Source organism: Panthera uncia, assembly GCF_023721935.1.
Source record: "Panthera uncia isolate 11264 chromosome B2 unlocalized genomic scaffold, Puncia_PCG_1.0 HiC_scaffold_25, whole genome shotgun sequence".
Classification (NCBI taxonomy): Eukaryota; Metazoa; Chordata; class Mammalia; order Carnivora; family Felidae; genus Panthera; species Panthera uncia.
Genome location: NW_026057581.1, coordinates 8,169,901 through 8,183,926, shown reverse-complemented (window position 1 = coordinate 8,183,926; position 14,026 = coordinate 8,169,901). Strand labels below are relative to the sequence as shown.

General features: G+C 39.8%; 1 protein-coding gene across 1 annotated transcript in view; it reads left to right on the top strand.

Annotated features, from left to right (window-relative positions):
- CDKAL1 (CDK5 regulatory subunit associated protein 1 like 1) overlaps window positions 1-14,026 on the top strand; it is a 537,841-nt gene that overhangs the window by 6,748 nt on the left and 517,067 nt on the right. The window contains exon 3 of the mRNA XM_049654971.1: window positions 12,617-12,791. Within this exon, the coding sequence (XP_049510928.1) occupies window positions 12,622-12,791 (170 nt within the window). The 5' untranslated portion in view covers window positions 12,617-12,621. The remainder of the gene's footprint in view (window positions 1-12,616; window positions 12,792-14,026) is intronic.

Below are 14,026 nucleotides of genomic sequence, written 5' to 3'. Positions count from 1 at the left end.
GTGTGTGTATACCGCATTTTCCTTGCCCGTTAGCCTATTGATGCACGCATAGATGGCTTCCGTGTCTTGGCCGTTGTTCATAATGCTGCAGTGAACATGGGGCTGCACATATCTTTTCGAGTTAGTGTTTTCGTTTTCCCTGGCTAAATACCCGATAGTGGAATTATTAGATCATATGCTATTTCTATTTTTAATTTTTTGGGGAACCTCCATACTGTTTTCCATGGTGTCTGCACCAATTTACATTCCCACCAACAGCACATGAGGGTTCCTTTTTCTTTACATCCTTGTCCACACTTGTTGATGCTTGTCTTTTTGAGTTTAGCCATTCTAACAGGTGTGAGGTGATAGATCTTTGTGAGTTTGGTTTGCATTTCCCTGATGATTAGTGATATTGAGCATTGTTTCATGTGTCTGTTGGCCGTCTGTATGTCTTTAGAAAAATGCCTGTTCAGGTTTCCTGTCCATTTTTAATTGGATTATTTTTTTTTCTTTTTGGTGTTGAATTGTAGTTTTTTATATATTTGTGTTAACCCCGTATCGGATATATCATTTGCAGACATCTTCCCCCTTCAGTAGGTTGTCTTTTTGTTTTGTTGACAGTTTCCTTTGTTGTGCAAAAACATTTCATTTGACATAGTTCCAGTAGTTTGGTTTTGCTTTTGTTTCCCTTGCCTTTGGAGATATGTCTAGAAAAATGTTGCTTTGGCTGATGTTAGAGAAATAGCTGCCTGTGTTGGCTTCTAGGATTTTTATGGTTACAGGTCTCACATTGAGTTCTTTAATCCATATTGAGTTTATTTTTATGTATGGTGTAAAAAAGTGGTCTAGTTTCATTCTTTTATGTGTAGCTGTCCAGTTTCCCAGCACCATTTATTGAAAAGACTGTCTTTTCCCCATTGTATATTCCTGCCTCCTTTGTCATAGATTAGTTGACCATATAAATGTGGGTTTATTTCTGGCATCTCTATCCTGTTGTGTTGATCTATGTGTCTGTTTTTGGGCCAGTACCATACTGTTTAATTATTACAGCTTTGTAGTACCTCTTAAAATCTGGAATTGTGATAACTCCAGTTTTGTTCTTCTTTCTCAGGATTGCTTTGGCTATTTGGAGTCTTCTTTGGTTCCATACAGATTTCATTGTTATTTGTTATGGTTTTGCAGAAAATGCTTTTGGCATTTTAATAGAGATTGCATTGAATCTTTATTAAATTGCTTTGGGTAATATGGATATTTTGACAATATTAATTCTTCCAGTCCATGAGTATGGAATATCTCTCCATTTGTTTTTGTCATTTTCAGTTTCTCTCATTAGTGTCTCACAGTTTTCAGTGTGAGAACCCTTTGTATACAGGTCTTTCTCTTTTTTCTCTTCTATGATTTTAGTGTAAAGAAATACTACTCATTTCTGGTATTCATTTTGTGTCTTGCCACTATACTGAATTCGTTTAGTACTTCTAGTAGTTTTTTGGTGGAATCTTTAGGATTTTCTGTGTATAGTATCATGTCATCTGTGAGTAGTGACAAGCTTAACTTCTTTACCAATATGGATGCCCCTTGTGTCATTTTCTAGTGTGATTCCTGTGGCTGGGACTTCCAGGACTATGTTGAGAGAAGTGGTGAGAGTGGATGTCCTTGTCTAGTTTCTGACCTTAGAGGGAAAGCTCACAGTTTTTCACCATTGAGGATGATGTTAGCTGTGGGTTTTTCATATATGGTCTTTCTTATGTTTAGGTATGTTCCCTCCAATTCCATTTTGTTGAGAGTTTTTATCATGAATGTATGTTGAATCTCATCAGATACTTTTTCTGTATCTATTGTGGTGATCATATGATTTTTATTCTTTGTTTTGTTGATATGGTTCATGATGTGAATTGGTTTGTGAATATTGAATCATCCTGGCATCCTAGGAATAAGTCCCATCTGATCGAGGTGAATGATCTTTTTAATGTATTGTTGTATGAGGCTTGCTAATATTTTGTTGAGGATTTTTGCATCTCTGTTCATCAGGAATATTGGCCTGTAGTTTTCTCTTTCTGTGGTGTGTTTGGTTTTGGTATCAGGGTAATGCTGGCCTCATAGAATGTATTTGGAAGCTTTCCTTCCTCTTCTATATTTTGGAATAATTGGAGGAGCATCGGTATTAATTGTTCTTTAAATGTCTGATAGAATTCACTGGTCTTGTATTTTTATTTTTTGGTAGTTTTTTGGTTACCAATTCAATTTCATTACTTGTAATCGGTCTATTCCTTTCTTTTTTAAATTATCTTTTTTTTTTATTTGAGAGAGAGAGAGAGAGAGAGAGAGAGGATGTTAGTGAGGGAGAGGTAGAAGGAGAGAGAGACAGAGAATCTCAGGCAGGCTTCATGCTCTGCGTGGAGCCCAACACAGGGCTTGATCCCATGACTCTGGGATCATGACCTGAACCAAAATCAAGAGTTGGACACGCAACTGACTGAGCCACCCAGGCTCCCTAGTTTATTCAGATTTTCTATTTTTTCTTGGTACAGTTTTGGAAGATGTATGTTTCTAGGAGTTTATTTCTTCTAGGTTGTTCAATTTGGTGCCATATAATTTTCATAGTATTCTCTTATAACCCTTTGTATTGTGATATGAGTTGTTGCTTCTCTCTTGTTTCTCATTTGAGTCCTTTCACCTTTTTTTCTTGATAAGTCTGGTTAAAAGTTTTTCAGTTTTATCTTTTCAAGAACCAGCTCTTGGTTTCATTGATTTTTTTTCCTATTGTTATTTTAGTCTCTACATCATTTATTTCTGCTCTGATCTTTATTATATCCTTTCTTCTACTCATTTTGGGCTTTGTTCTTTTTTTAGTTCCTTTAGGCATAAAGTTAGATTGAGTTTTTTGTTTCTTGAGGTAGACCTATATGGCTATATATTTCTCTTTAAGGACTACTTTCTGTGTGTCCCATAGATTTTGGACTGTTGTGTTTTCATTTTCATTTGTCTCCATGTATTTTTAAAATTTTTTCTTTGATTTCTTGACCCATTGGTTGTTTAGTGGCATGTTTAGTCTTCATGTGTTTGTGTTTTTTCCAGTTTTTTTCTTGTAATTTGTTTCTAGTTTTATGCCATTGTAGTTGGAAAAGATGCATGGTATGATTTCAGTCTTTTTAAATTTACTGAGGCTTGTGTTTATGACCTACTATCCTGGAGAATATTCCATGTGCACTTGAAAAGAATGTGTATTCTGTTATTTTGGATGAAATATTCTGTGTATGTTATATCCATCTGCTCCAGTGTATCATTCAAATACATTCTTTCCTTATTGATTTTCTGTCTGGATGATCTATCCATTGATGTAAGTGAGGTGTTAAAGTCCTCTATTGTTGTATTACTGTTAATTTCTCTCCTTATGTCTGTTAATATTTGTTTTATCTATGTGCTCCAGTGTTGGGTGCATAGATATTTACAGTTGTTATATTCTCTTGCTGGATTGATCCTTTTATCTTATGTATGTAATGCCAGTGCCCTTTTTTGTCTCTTTAACAGTGTTTGCTTTAAAGAAGTCTATTTTGTCTGGTAGGAGTATTAGTACCCTGGCTTTTTTTTTTTTTTTTCTTCTTCTTCTTTTGCTTCCATGTGCATGGTGAATGTTTTAGCACTCCTTTGCTTGTAGTCTGTGTGTGTCTTTAGATCGAAGGTGAGTCTCTTGTAGATGATGTACAGTGGGTCTTGTTTTTTTTGTTTTTGTTTTTATTTTTTATTCTTTATTTTTTAACGTTTATTTATTTTTGAGACAGAGAGAGACAAAGCATGAACGGGGGAGGGTCAGAGAGGGAGACACAGAATCTGAAACAGGCTCCAAGCTCTGAGCTGTCAGCACAGAGCCTGACGCGGGGCTCGAACTCACAGACCGCAAGATCATGACCTGAGCCGAAGTCGGCCGCTTCACTGACTGAGCCACTCAGGCGCCCCTGTTTTTTTTTTTTAAACATTCTCTGTGTCTTGATTGGAGCATTTAGGCCATTTACATTTAAAGTAATTATTGATAGGTGTGTATTTATTGCTATTTAAAAATTTTGTTTTCTGGCTGTTTTGTAGTTCTTTTGTTCTTTTCTTTTGCTCTGTTTCCTCGAGATTTTGTTTGGCCTTCTGTCTCTTTATTCTTGTGTATCTATCATAGGTTGAGTTTGTGGTTACCATGAAGTTCATTCATATATAGCATGCTAAGTAAAGAGCAGTTCATATTAATTTGATGGTCATTTAAGTTCAAACGCATTCTAGAAAAAAACAGAAACGGAAAATCTTTTTCCTTTTTCTTTTACGCCTTCTCTTTTTACTCCCTTCTGCACATTTTCTGTATATGTTGTCATATTTTGCATCTTTTTCTTATGTCTAATTGGCCATCTTTTCCACTTAAAGAAGTCCCTTTTATGTTCTTTGTGAGGCTGGTTTAGTGGTGATAAACTCCTTTAACTTTTGTTTGTCAGGAAAACTCTGTTTCTTTCCTTTAAATCTGAATGATAATCTTGTTAGGTAGAGTATTCTTGGCTGTGGGTTTTTTCCTTTCAGTGCTTTGAATATATCACGCCTTGCTCTTCTGGCCTGCAGAATTTCTGCTGAACAATCAGCTGATAGCCTTATGGGGTTTCCCTTTTAGGGAACTTTTTGTTTCTCTCTTGCTGCTTTTAGGATTCTCTCTTTTTTAACCTTTGACATTTTAATTATTATGTGCTATGTTGTGGACCTCCTCAGGTTCTTCTTGTTTGGAACTCTGCTTTTTGGACCCGGATGTCTATTTCCCTCTTTAGATTAGGGAAGTTTTCAGTTTTTACTTCTTCAAACAAGTTTTCAGAACCTTTCTCTTTCTTCTGAGACCCCTGTAATGTGAATGTCTGTTTGCTTGATGTTATCCAAAGATCTCTTAAACTTTTCATTTTATAAAAATTGTATTCTCATTGCTGTTCAGCTTGTGTGTCCTCCATTACCCTTTGAGATTGCTGATATGTTCTTCTGCATCCTCTAACGTACTGTTGATTCCCTCTAGTGTGGTTTTTATTAGGGTTGTTGTATTCTTTATGTCGGATTGGTTCTTTTTAATATTTTCTATCTCTTTCTTGAAGGTCTGACTGAGCTCTTCCAGTCTTTTCTCCAGCCCACTGAGGACCTTTACAATTATTGCTTTAAATTCGTTTTCAGGCATACTGCTTAAATCTGTTGCATTTAATTCTTTTACTGAGGCTTTTTCTTTTCTTTTATTCTTTTAGAACATATTCTTCTGTTTCTCCATTTTGCTTAACTTTCTGTGTTTGTTTCTATGGGTTAGGCAAAATGGTTATTTCTCCAAAAGTTGAAAGAGTGGTCTTGTGTATGGAGACCCTATGCAGACTGGGTATGCTTGCTGACTTGTGCTGGCTGGAGCTGTGTCCATATGTGCTTAGTTACTCTTTTAACTGTACTCTTTTAACTTTAGCTGTACTCTTTTACTCCTTTAAACTGTGGCTTTTTAGGGACACCTGGGTGGTGCAGTCGGTTGAGCGTCTGACTCTTGTTCTTGGCTCAGGTCATGGTCTCACGGTTTGTGAGTTCGAGCCCTGCATTGGGCTCTGTGCTAACAGTGTGGAGCCTGCTTGGAATTCTCTCTCCCCCTCTTGCTGTCCTTCCCTGACTCGTATGCATGCTTGCTCTCTCTGTCTCTCTCTCTCTCTCCCCCAAATAAATTAATAAACTTAAACATTTTAAACCATGGCTTTTTAAAAAATTTTTTAAATGTTTGTTTATTTTTAAGAGAGAGGGAGAGAGAGGACACAGGCAGAGGAAGGGCAGAGAGAGAGGGGGAGACCCAGAATCTGAAGCAGGCTCCAGGCTCTGAGTTGTCAGCACAGAGCCCGACGTGGGGCTTGAACCCACGAACTGCAGGATCGAGACCTGAGCCGAAGTCAGATGCTTAACCGACTGAGCCACCCAGGTGCCCCAAAACCATGGCTTTTTAAAGAAAGATTAAAGAGAAAAGAATTTAAAGAAGAAAAAATAATAAAAGGAGAAAAGAAAAAAGAGAACAAGGACAAAACCAAAAAGAAAAACATATAAAGAAAACAAGACAAATTTTAAAAAGTTAAAAAGAACCCAGTAAAAGTTAAAACACACATAAAACACAGAACTGTAGCTTGTTTTCTTTGCCCCGGTAACCTAGGACGGCTGGTGTGGGCTTGTGGGTCCTGGGCTTGCTGAGGTCACAAAGTCCCTGTGATGACCGCTCCCACCAGTTACGCCATCCAGACCCTTCAGTTTCTGTGTTGGAATCTGCCTCTGAGGGCATCCAGACCCTTCTACGGTCTGGTGTTTTGACGTGGAGAGGGAGAGAGCATTCCCACACTTGGTCCACCCTTTCAAACCGCGGCTTTTCTTCTAGGGCTGGTGTGGGCTCGCAGACCCTGGGCTGGCAGAAGGCACAGGATGTTGGGAGAATTGGACCTGCCGGTCGTGGTGCCTGGCCCTGTTCCAGTCTAGGCTTTTTAGGTGGGGTGGGAGCATTAACGTGTCGTTCTCCATTCTCCAGTCCCTCTATCCTGGCGCTTTCCTGCAGCTCTTCTGCTGCTTGGCGGAGGTCTGGCGTTGCCTCTCTTATATGCTAGTTGCTCTGTTAAACTGTGGGGTTTTTTTCCTGGGCCCAAGGACAGAAGGATCTCCTGGTTTCTCAGTACTGTCCTTCCCCACTGCAGTGCACGGTGTCGGGGGTGGGCATTCCCTTTGTCACCGTATCTCCGTCTCTAGCTGTTCTGTCTTTGGTTGTTGTGTAGCTGCTCAGTCAGCCCTCAGTTCTTCAGGAGGAATTGTTCTATTAATAGGCGTAATTTCGTGTGTTCTGTGGAGGAGGTGAGTTTCAGAGTCTTCCTACGTCATCCTCTTGAATTGGAACTTGCAGGACTTTTTCTTTCTTTTTTTTGTTGAGTTTTTAAATTTTTTTAACGTTTTATATTTGAGAGAGAGAGCGAGCGAGCGAGCACGAGCAGGGGAGGGGCAGAGAGACTGAGACGGAATCTGAAGCGGCCTCCAGGCCCCGAGCTGTCAGCACAGAGCCCAACGAGGGGCTCGAACTCCCGAGCAGTAAGGTCATGACCTGAGCCTAAGTCGGACGCTTAACTGACTGAGCCACCTAGGTGCCCCTCTTTTTTTGGTTAAGTTTTTGTTTTAATTCCAGGATAGTTAACATACAGTGTAAGATTAGTTTCAGGTGTACAGTGAGTGAGTCAACACTTGCATACGACACCCTGTGCTCAGCACATGTGCTCTCCTTATTCCCCATCTCCTGTTTACCCGTCCCCCACCCGCCTGCCCTCCGGGAACCATCAGTGTGTTCCCTAGCATTAAGAACCCGTTTCTTGGTTTGCCTCTTCATCTCTTTTCTTTCCTTTTGCTTTGTTTCTTAAATTCCACGGATGAGTGAAATCACACGGTATTTGTCTTTTCTCGGGCTGACTTGCTTCGCTTAGCATAATACTTTCTGGCTCCGTCCACATCATTGCCAAGGGACGAGGAGTGTTTCTTTAAGGGAGAGAAATGTGAGTGAGGTAGTACATGGAGGAGGTGGGTTCAAGATAAGGTTTTTGTTTTTTCGGTGGGAGAAATAGCAGCATGTTTGTATCTAGGCAGTAATGGCTGAGTAGAGAGACGGTGACGATGCCGGAAGAGCGGCCGCTGCTGGGCTTCTGTGCTTGAGGAAGTCAGAGTGGAAGGGCTGTTCATTCATAGTAACAGATTGCTGGGCAGAGTCCATGGACCATCTCCCTGTAAAAGAAGGAAGTTTTCCATGTGTGCAGAGTGGGGGAGAGGATCTGAGGGCCTGCTTCACTCAGGCCTTCTGGTTTTGGTGCCGTCTTCAGCCTCATGAAGAGGAGATCTATGAGAAATTAATTTTCAGAAAATTCCTAAGATAAATGAGTTTTAGTTTCTTCACTGCAGTTTTTCAGTCTTTGCCCTAATGCGTACTGGCAATCTGTAAGGAAGCAGAATTTCCTGAATTTTTTTGAGCACAGAACGATTTTTTCACTGGTAGATGATCTTTCAAATAAATAGAACCCATTTCAGAAAGACTAACCTGGTTCATTTTTCCTTATCTAGTTTGCTGAGTTGGGCAGGGCTCTTGTTTGCAAGAGCGGAAAACCTAGTTTAAACTCATTTAAGCCACAAAGGGAAACTGACCGGCTCACATGATGGGGCAGAGCAGAGCAGGGCTTTGGACCAGGCGCGCAGATAATGTCAGTGTGGCTCTTTCTGTCTCCAGCTCATGTTAGGCTTCATTCCCTAGGTCGTTTCTGCCCTGTGGCAGGCAGCATGGCCCCTGGCATCCGCAGGCTGACGTCCTTCTCCCTTGGCCACTTCAGTGGGAAGGGAAGCCACCTCTTCTGTTGGCTCTGGCACACAAGTCCTCCTGATGATCCTCATGGTCTGGGCTAGTCATGCCCAAACCTGAACCAGTTATGGTGGCCAGGAAGATGGGTTACTCTGCAGGCTTGGGTCACGGGCCCCATTCCTGTGTCTAGGGAAGGAGGAGGCCTGTGATTGACAGCCTCACCTTGACCATGTCCTATCCTTGTTAACTGTAACTCAGCTGGTCTGTATGAGGTGAGATTATTTCTGATCTTTTGTTAAGACTAACGATGTAAAATTGGCTGAGCTTTGAACGGGGGTTGGACTTACTGGGCATAATCCGTCCCAGTTGTAAAGACTGCACTTCAGTAAAGGGCACAAAAAGATCCTGCCTGGAAAGCTGGTCTGTTAATTGAAAGCTGTGCATGGAGAGATGGGGATCTGGCAGGTGGGAGAAGGGAGATTCTTTGGAGGGGCCTGAGAGCAGCGGAGAGTATCGGGATCCTGACACTGGTTTGGGCGACCCAGGTGAGGCACCGTGGTCATTGCTACGTGAAGTCCGAAGCAGAGGGCTGCTCAGGCCACGGGCTGGGGCTCGTTGGCCTGGGATTGTTGTTGATCTTGGGGTGAGCGAGCTTCCGTGTGCTTCCTGGCTGTCTAAGGGGAGGGCGGTAACACCACCAGAAGCACGAGTTGTGAGTGGTCAGTGAGGTGACCCGTGAAGCACTTGTTTCATGCCTGGACGTGGTAGAAGTAGCAGCCGCACTGTCAGTAAATGTACTCGAGTGTACATTCCTTTTTCTTTCCAGGTGATTTTCTGCCCCCTTAATCATTGTATTTTAACATAGTTACAGATTTCCTTACAGCAATAAAAGTTGTGTGGCTATGCTGTATGGCTGGTCCAGGTTTCCCCAGTGGTGACGTCTTGCAAAACTGTAAGTGTCACACCTGGGATACGGACATTGATATGGTCAGGATGGAGGACGTTTCCATCTCCCCAAGGACCTCTCCTGTTGACCGTGGCTAGTGGCCTTCCCTTCTCTCCTGCCCCATCCTCTCCGCAATCCCTGGTGACCTCTGTTGTGTTCCCCATTTCTGTAATTTTGTTATTTCAGGCTCAAGGATGTTATAAACATGTAACCATAGAGCCCGTAAGCTTTCGGGAGCGGCTGTATTCACGGCAGCATGATTCCCTGGAGATTCGTCCTGCCTGTTGTATGTATCAGTGGTACTTTTCCTTTTTTTTTTTTTTTTTTTTTTTTTTAATCGCTGAGTAGTATTCCCTGGTGCAGCCGTACTGCGGTTTAGGGCATGTGGGTGTCTTCAGGTTTTGACAAAGCAGTTGCCGTAAGCATTTGGGTTTAGGTTTTTGTGGAAATGTAAGTCTTTATTTCTCTTGGATAAACCCTCAGAAGTAACATGGGAGTTCCATGGTTAGTTTTTTAAGAAGATGCTGAGCTGTTTTCCAGAGTGACTGTGCTATTTTATATTCCCCCTAGGATTGTAGGAGTGGTCCAGTTTCTCTGCATCCTTGTCAGGGTTTAGTGCTGTCACTGTTTTTTTTTTTTTATTTTAACCATTCTGATAGGTGTGTAGTGATACCTTATTGTGATTGGAGTTTGTTTCTCTGACAGCTAGTAATGCTGTGTGCTACTTGCCTTCTTTATATCCTCTCTGGTGAAATGTCTTTGTCTTTCATCCATTTTCCAATTGGATTTTTTTTTTTTTAATTTTTTTTTCAACATTTTTTATTTATTTTTGGGACAGAGAGAGACAGAGCATGAACGGGGGAGGGGCAGAGAGAGAGGGAGACACAGAATCGGAAACAGGCTCCAGGCTCCGAGCCGTCAGCCCAGAGCCTGACGCGGGGCTCGAATTAAAACTGTTTTGAATTCTAGATTCCAGTCCTTTGTCAGATAAGTGGTGGTTTGCAAAAATTTTCTCCCACTCTGTAGCTTGACTTTTTCTTTAACATTTTTTTTTGACGTTTATTTATTTTGACAGAGAGAGAGGGAGAGGGAAGGAGAGAGAGATAGAGAATGAATGGGTGGGGGAGGGGTTTATAAGCCTGATGTGGGACTCAAACTCATGAACCATAAGATCAGGACCTGAGCCAAAGTCAGACGCTTAACTGACTGAGCCACCCAGGCGCCCTTGTAACTTGACTTTTTATCCTCTCTTAAACGGGTCTTTTGCAGAGCAAAGGTTTGAAATTTTGATGGTGTCTGGATTGATTAAGTTTTCTTTTTATGGATCATGCTTTTGGTATCTGGCCCAAGAATTCCTCACCTAGCTCTAGGTCTAGAAGATTTTCTCTTACAGTTTTTCCTAAAAGTTTATAGTTTTACGTTTTACGTTTAAGTTCATGATACATTTTGCATTAATTTTTGTATAAGGTGTGAAACTTAGATTGGGGTTCAGTTTTTGTCTGTAAATGTCCCATTGCTCCAGCACTAATGGAGAGGTTATCTTTCTTTTACTGAATTGCTTTTGTACTTTTGTCAAAAGTCGCTTGAGCATATTTGTGTGGGTCTCTTTCCGGTTCTCTGTTCTGTTCTGTTGATTCATACTTCTGCTCACCCACCAACACCGCACAGTCTTGATTATTCTAGCTGTATAATAAGTCTTCAAATCGGGTGGCTCAATTCCTCCCACTCTTCTTTTTTCACAATTGTTTCAGATATGTTACCTTTTTTTTTTTTTTTTTTAAAGATTCCACATAAATTTTACAGCAATCTTATCTATGTCTACAAAACATCTTGCTTGGATTGTGACAGGAATATAACTATAAACTTGTACATCAGTTTGGTCTTGACTGACATGGTGGGGTGGGGGTTCCTTACTGTTTGGTCAGCTGGTTGGCAAGTCCAGGGTTCCTACATGGCCTCCTCTGGTTCTGCCCGGGTGGGGTGGGGTGGGGTGCCTCGTTACAGCCTCATAAAAGTAGAAGTTAGGAGGTGGGACTGTAGTTTTGTGTTTTGTGGGGTTTTGTTTTGTTTTATGGGGTAGAATGGTTGTCTAAAAGTTTTGTCTTGCTAGACTGTCCCTTTTCTGGCTCTTTGAAAAGAGAACAGGTTTTTTTGGGGGGTGCTTTTGTTGTCTGTATCTGTTGGCAATTCTGGGTTGCTGGCTTCTTCAGCTCCAAGTCTGGGATAGAGGAGGCAGAAGAAACCCCAAGTAACTCACCATTGTGTTGTTCCTTGGGTTCCAGGGTCCCCGGTCAGTCTGCCTTCTCTCTACCTCTCAGAGTCTTCTGATGTTTATTTTATATATAATGCCCATAGTTTTCATTGTACTTAGTAGGATGGATAAGGAAGAGGACATCTGTTCTATCTTCCTGAAAGCTGTGTCCACATTTTCTTGTCTTAATGATAAAAATTTTGAACATTCAGGAAAGTAGAATAGGATAATGAACACCAATATATGTGTCTTAGATTTAAGACATGTAAGGTTTTCCTGTATGTCTTAACCTATTTTTATTGTTTTAAAGTAAATTATAGATATATTTAACGTCCACATATTCAATATTAATCTCTAAAAAGATTTTTAAAAAACTTTGTTTTGAGAGAGAAAGAGCGAGCATGCGCGAGTCGGGAGGGGTGGAGAGAGAGGGGGAGAGAAAACTCCAAGCAGGCTCCACGCTGTCAGCAGGGAATCTGACATGGGGCTCAATCCCATGAATTGAACTGTGAGATCATGACCTGAGCTGAGATCCCAGACGCTTGACTGACTGAGCCACGCAGGTGCTCCATAAAAAGATTTTTTAAAAATAATAAATAAAAAGTAAAATCATGTTTACGATGTCAGAAATAAGATTTTTAAACATGAGGACAATACTTTATATCAGTACTTTGTATCTAATGATTTACAGTAATATCCTAATATTATCTAACACCCACTTCATATTCTGATGTCCCTATTTGTCCCCAAAATATCTTACAGCTGGTTGGACAAAGTGACATAGAGTCAAGAGCATGAATTGCATGTAGATGTTATGCTTCTAATGCATTCACTGTGAATAGTCTCTCTTCTGTTTTTTTCTCTGTGAGACTGATTTGTTGAAGAAATAGTTCCAGTTGAACCTTGGGATGTCCCATTATCAGTAGGATTTGTCTCATTGTTTCCTTGTATATTTTTATCTTTTGCATTTTCTGTAAACTTGAAGTTAAATCTGAACTCTCTATTAGATTCAAGATCAGCAAGAATATTTTGTAGATGATACATGTGAAATAGATTTGTGAGGGACTCATATGCCTCTGTCGTTTATAACTTTTGTATGTAATAGAAAAGATGCCTTCTGCCTCCTGTGATTCTCTCCTGGACGACATAGAAGATATTGTGTCACAGGAAGATTTAAAGCCACAAGATAGGCATTTTTCACGGAAGCATGTTGTTCCAAAGGTGCGAAAGCGAAACACCCAAAAATATTTGCAAGATGAAAACAGCCCACCAAGCAATAGGTAAGCTCTTGTTTTGAGATTATATCCAGTATCCTACCAAGGAAGAAACTGGTGCTACTGATACATACTGGTATATATCAGTGTGTGTGTGTGTGTGTGTATATGTGTATATATGTATATGTATATATATACGTATATATATATACGTATATATATATATATATATATATATAGCTGCTGTTTCTAAAAATCTTTTGGAGAGGAGATATTTTATTTGGTTTTAAATTTAGCAAAGTAATTGGTTAAAAAAAAAAAAAGATGTCAGATGGCATGTTTCTTGAAGACTGGGTCAAGGACAGTATTTGGCATAAATATAGGAAATGCTGCCCCTGCCCCATATCTGTGTCCGCCACCCCAGGATCTCTTTGATATCTCTGTAGTTGGTATGTAATTTTGTGTTACTTCCAAGTGAGGCATTTTACTGCATTTTGAAATTCTTATGAGACAGTGGTGGTTTGGGTATTTGATTTTTCTTAGCAAATTTACAAATACTTCTGGATCAGCTAAAGGCATTGACACAAAAAAATTATTGTGTCATTTATCATATTAGGTCTGTTGTAGTCCTGTGAAATTGTAATACAGCCTAGCCAGAAAGGATTATGCAGTTGTATAATTTTAACATGCTTATATTTGTTTAGATAGTAAATCGTTGAAAGTTTTAATGCATTCGATGGTTTTATTTGTAACACTTTTTAAAGTCTGTGAATTTAAACTTCTCATATTTTAATGACTAAAGTTTATTGAATTTGCTCTGAATATGTCTTTAAGGTAACTTCTATTTAAATTATTAGTGCAGTCTGAGTTGAACGACTATTTTTCCCTTTCTAAAAATATTACATTTTTATAACTATTTTTACATATGGAGTACTTTTAATTATGCTGTAGGGTGATGGTTTTTCTGTTTTGATTCAGTTATTTGTATCTGTAAGTTATAAAGATTGTAATTGTTATATAGGAGTCAGTGAATGGGTGATGTCCTTAGTTTTTCTTTATTTGCTTCTCTTGCTAGAACCATTTTGTTTGCTATTGTTATTTGTATGTACCTTTTTAGGAGTTTAACTTAGTGATAGTACTTTAGTACTGAATTTAAAATGCAGAGAAAAGGGAAATATTTATATGGAGAGAGTCATAACTTAGGTTTCTGTGGTTATTTTACCTTGATTTTAGACTTTTGGTGTAACAGTTGATTATGGATTAAGTTGGTGCGTTTCATGAATAGATTGCAAATGGGTTGC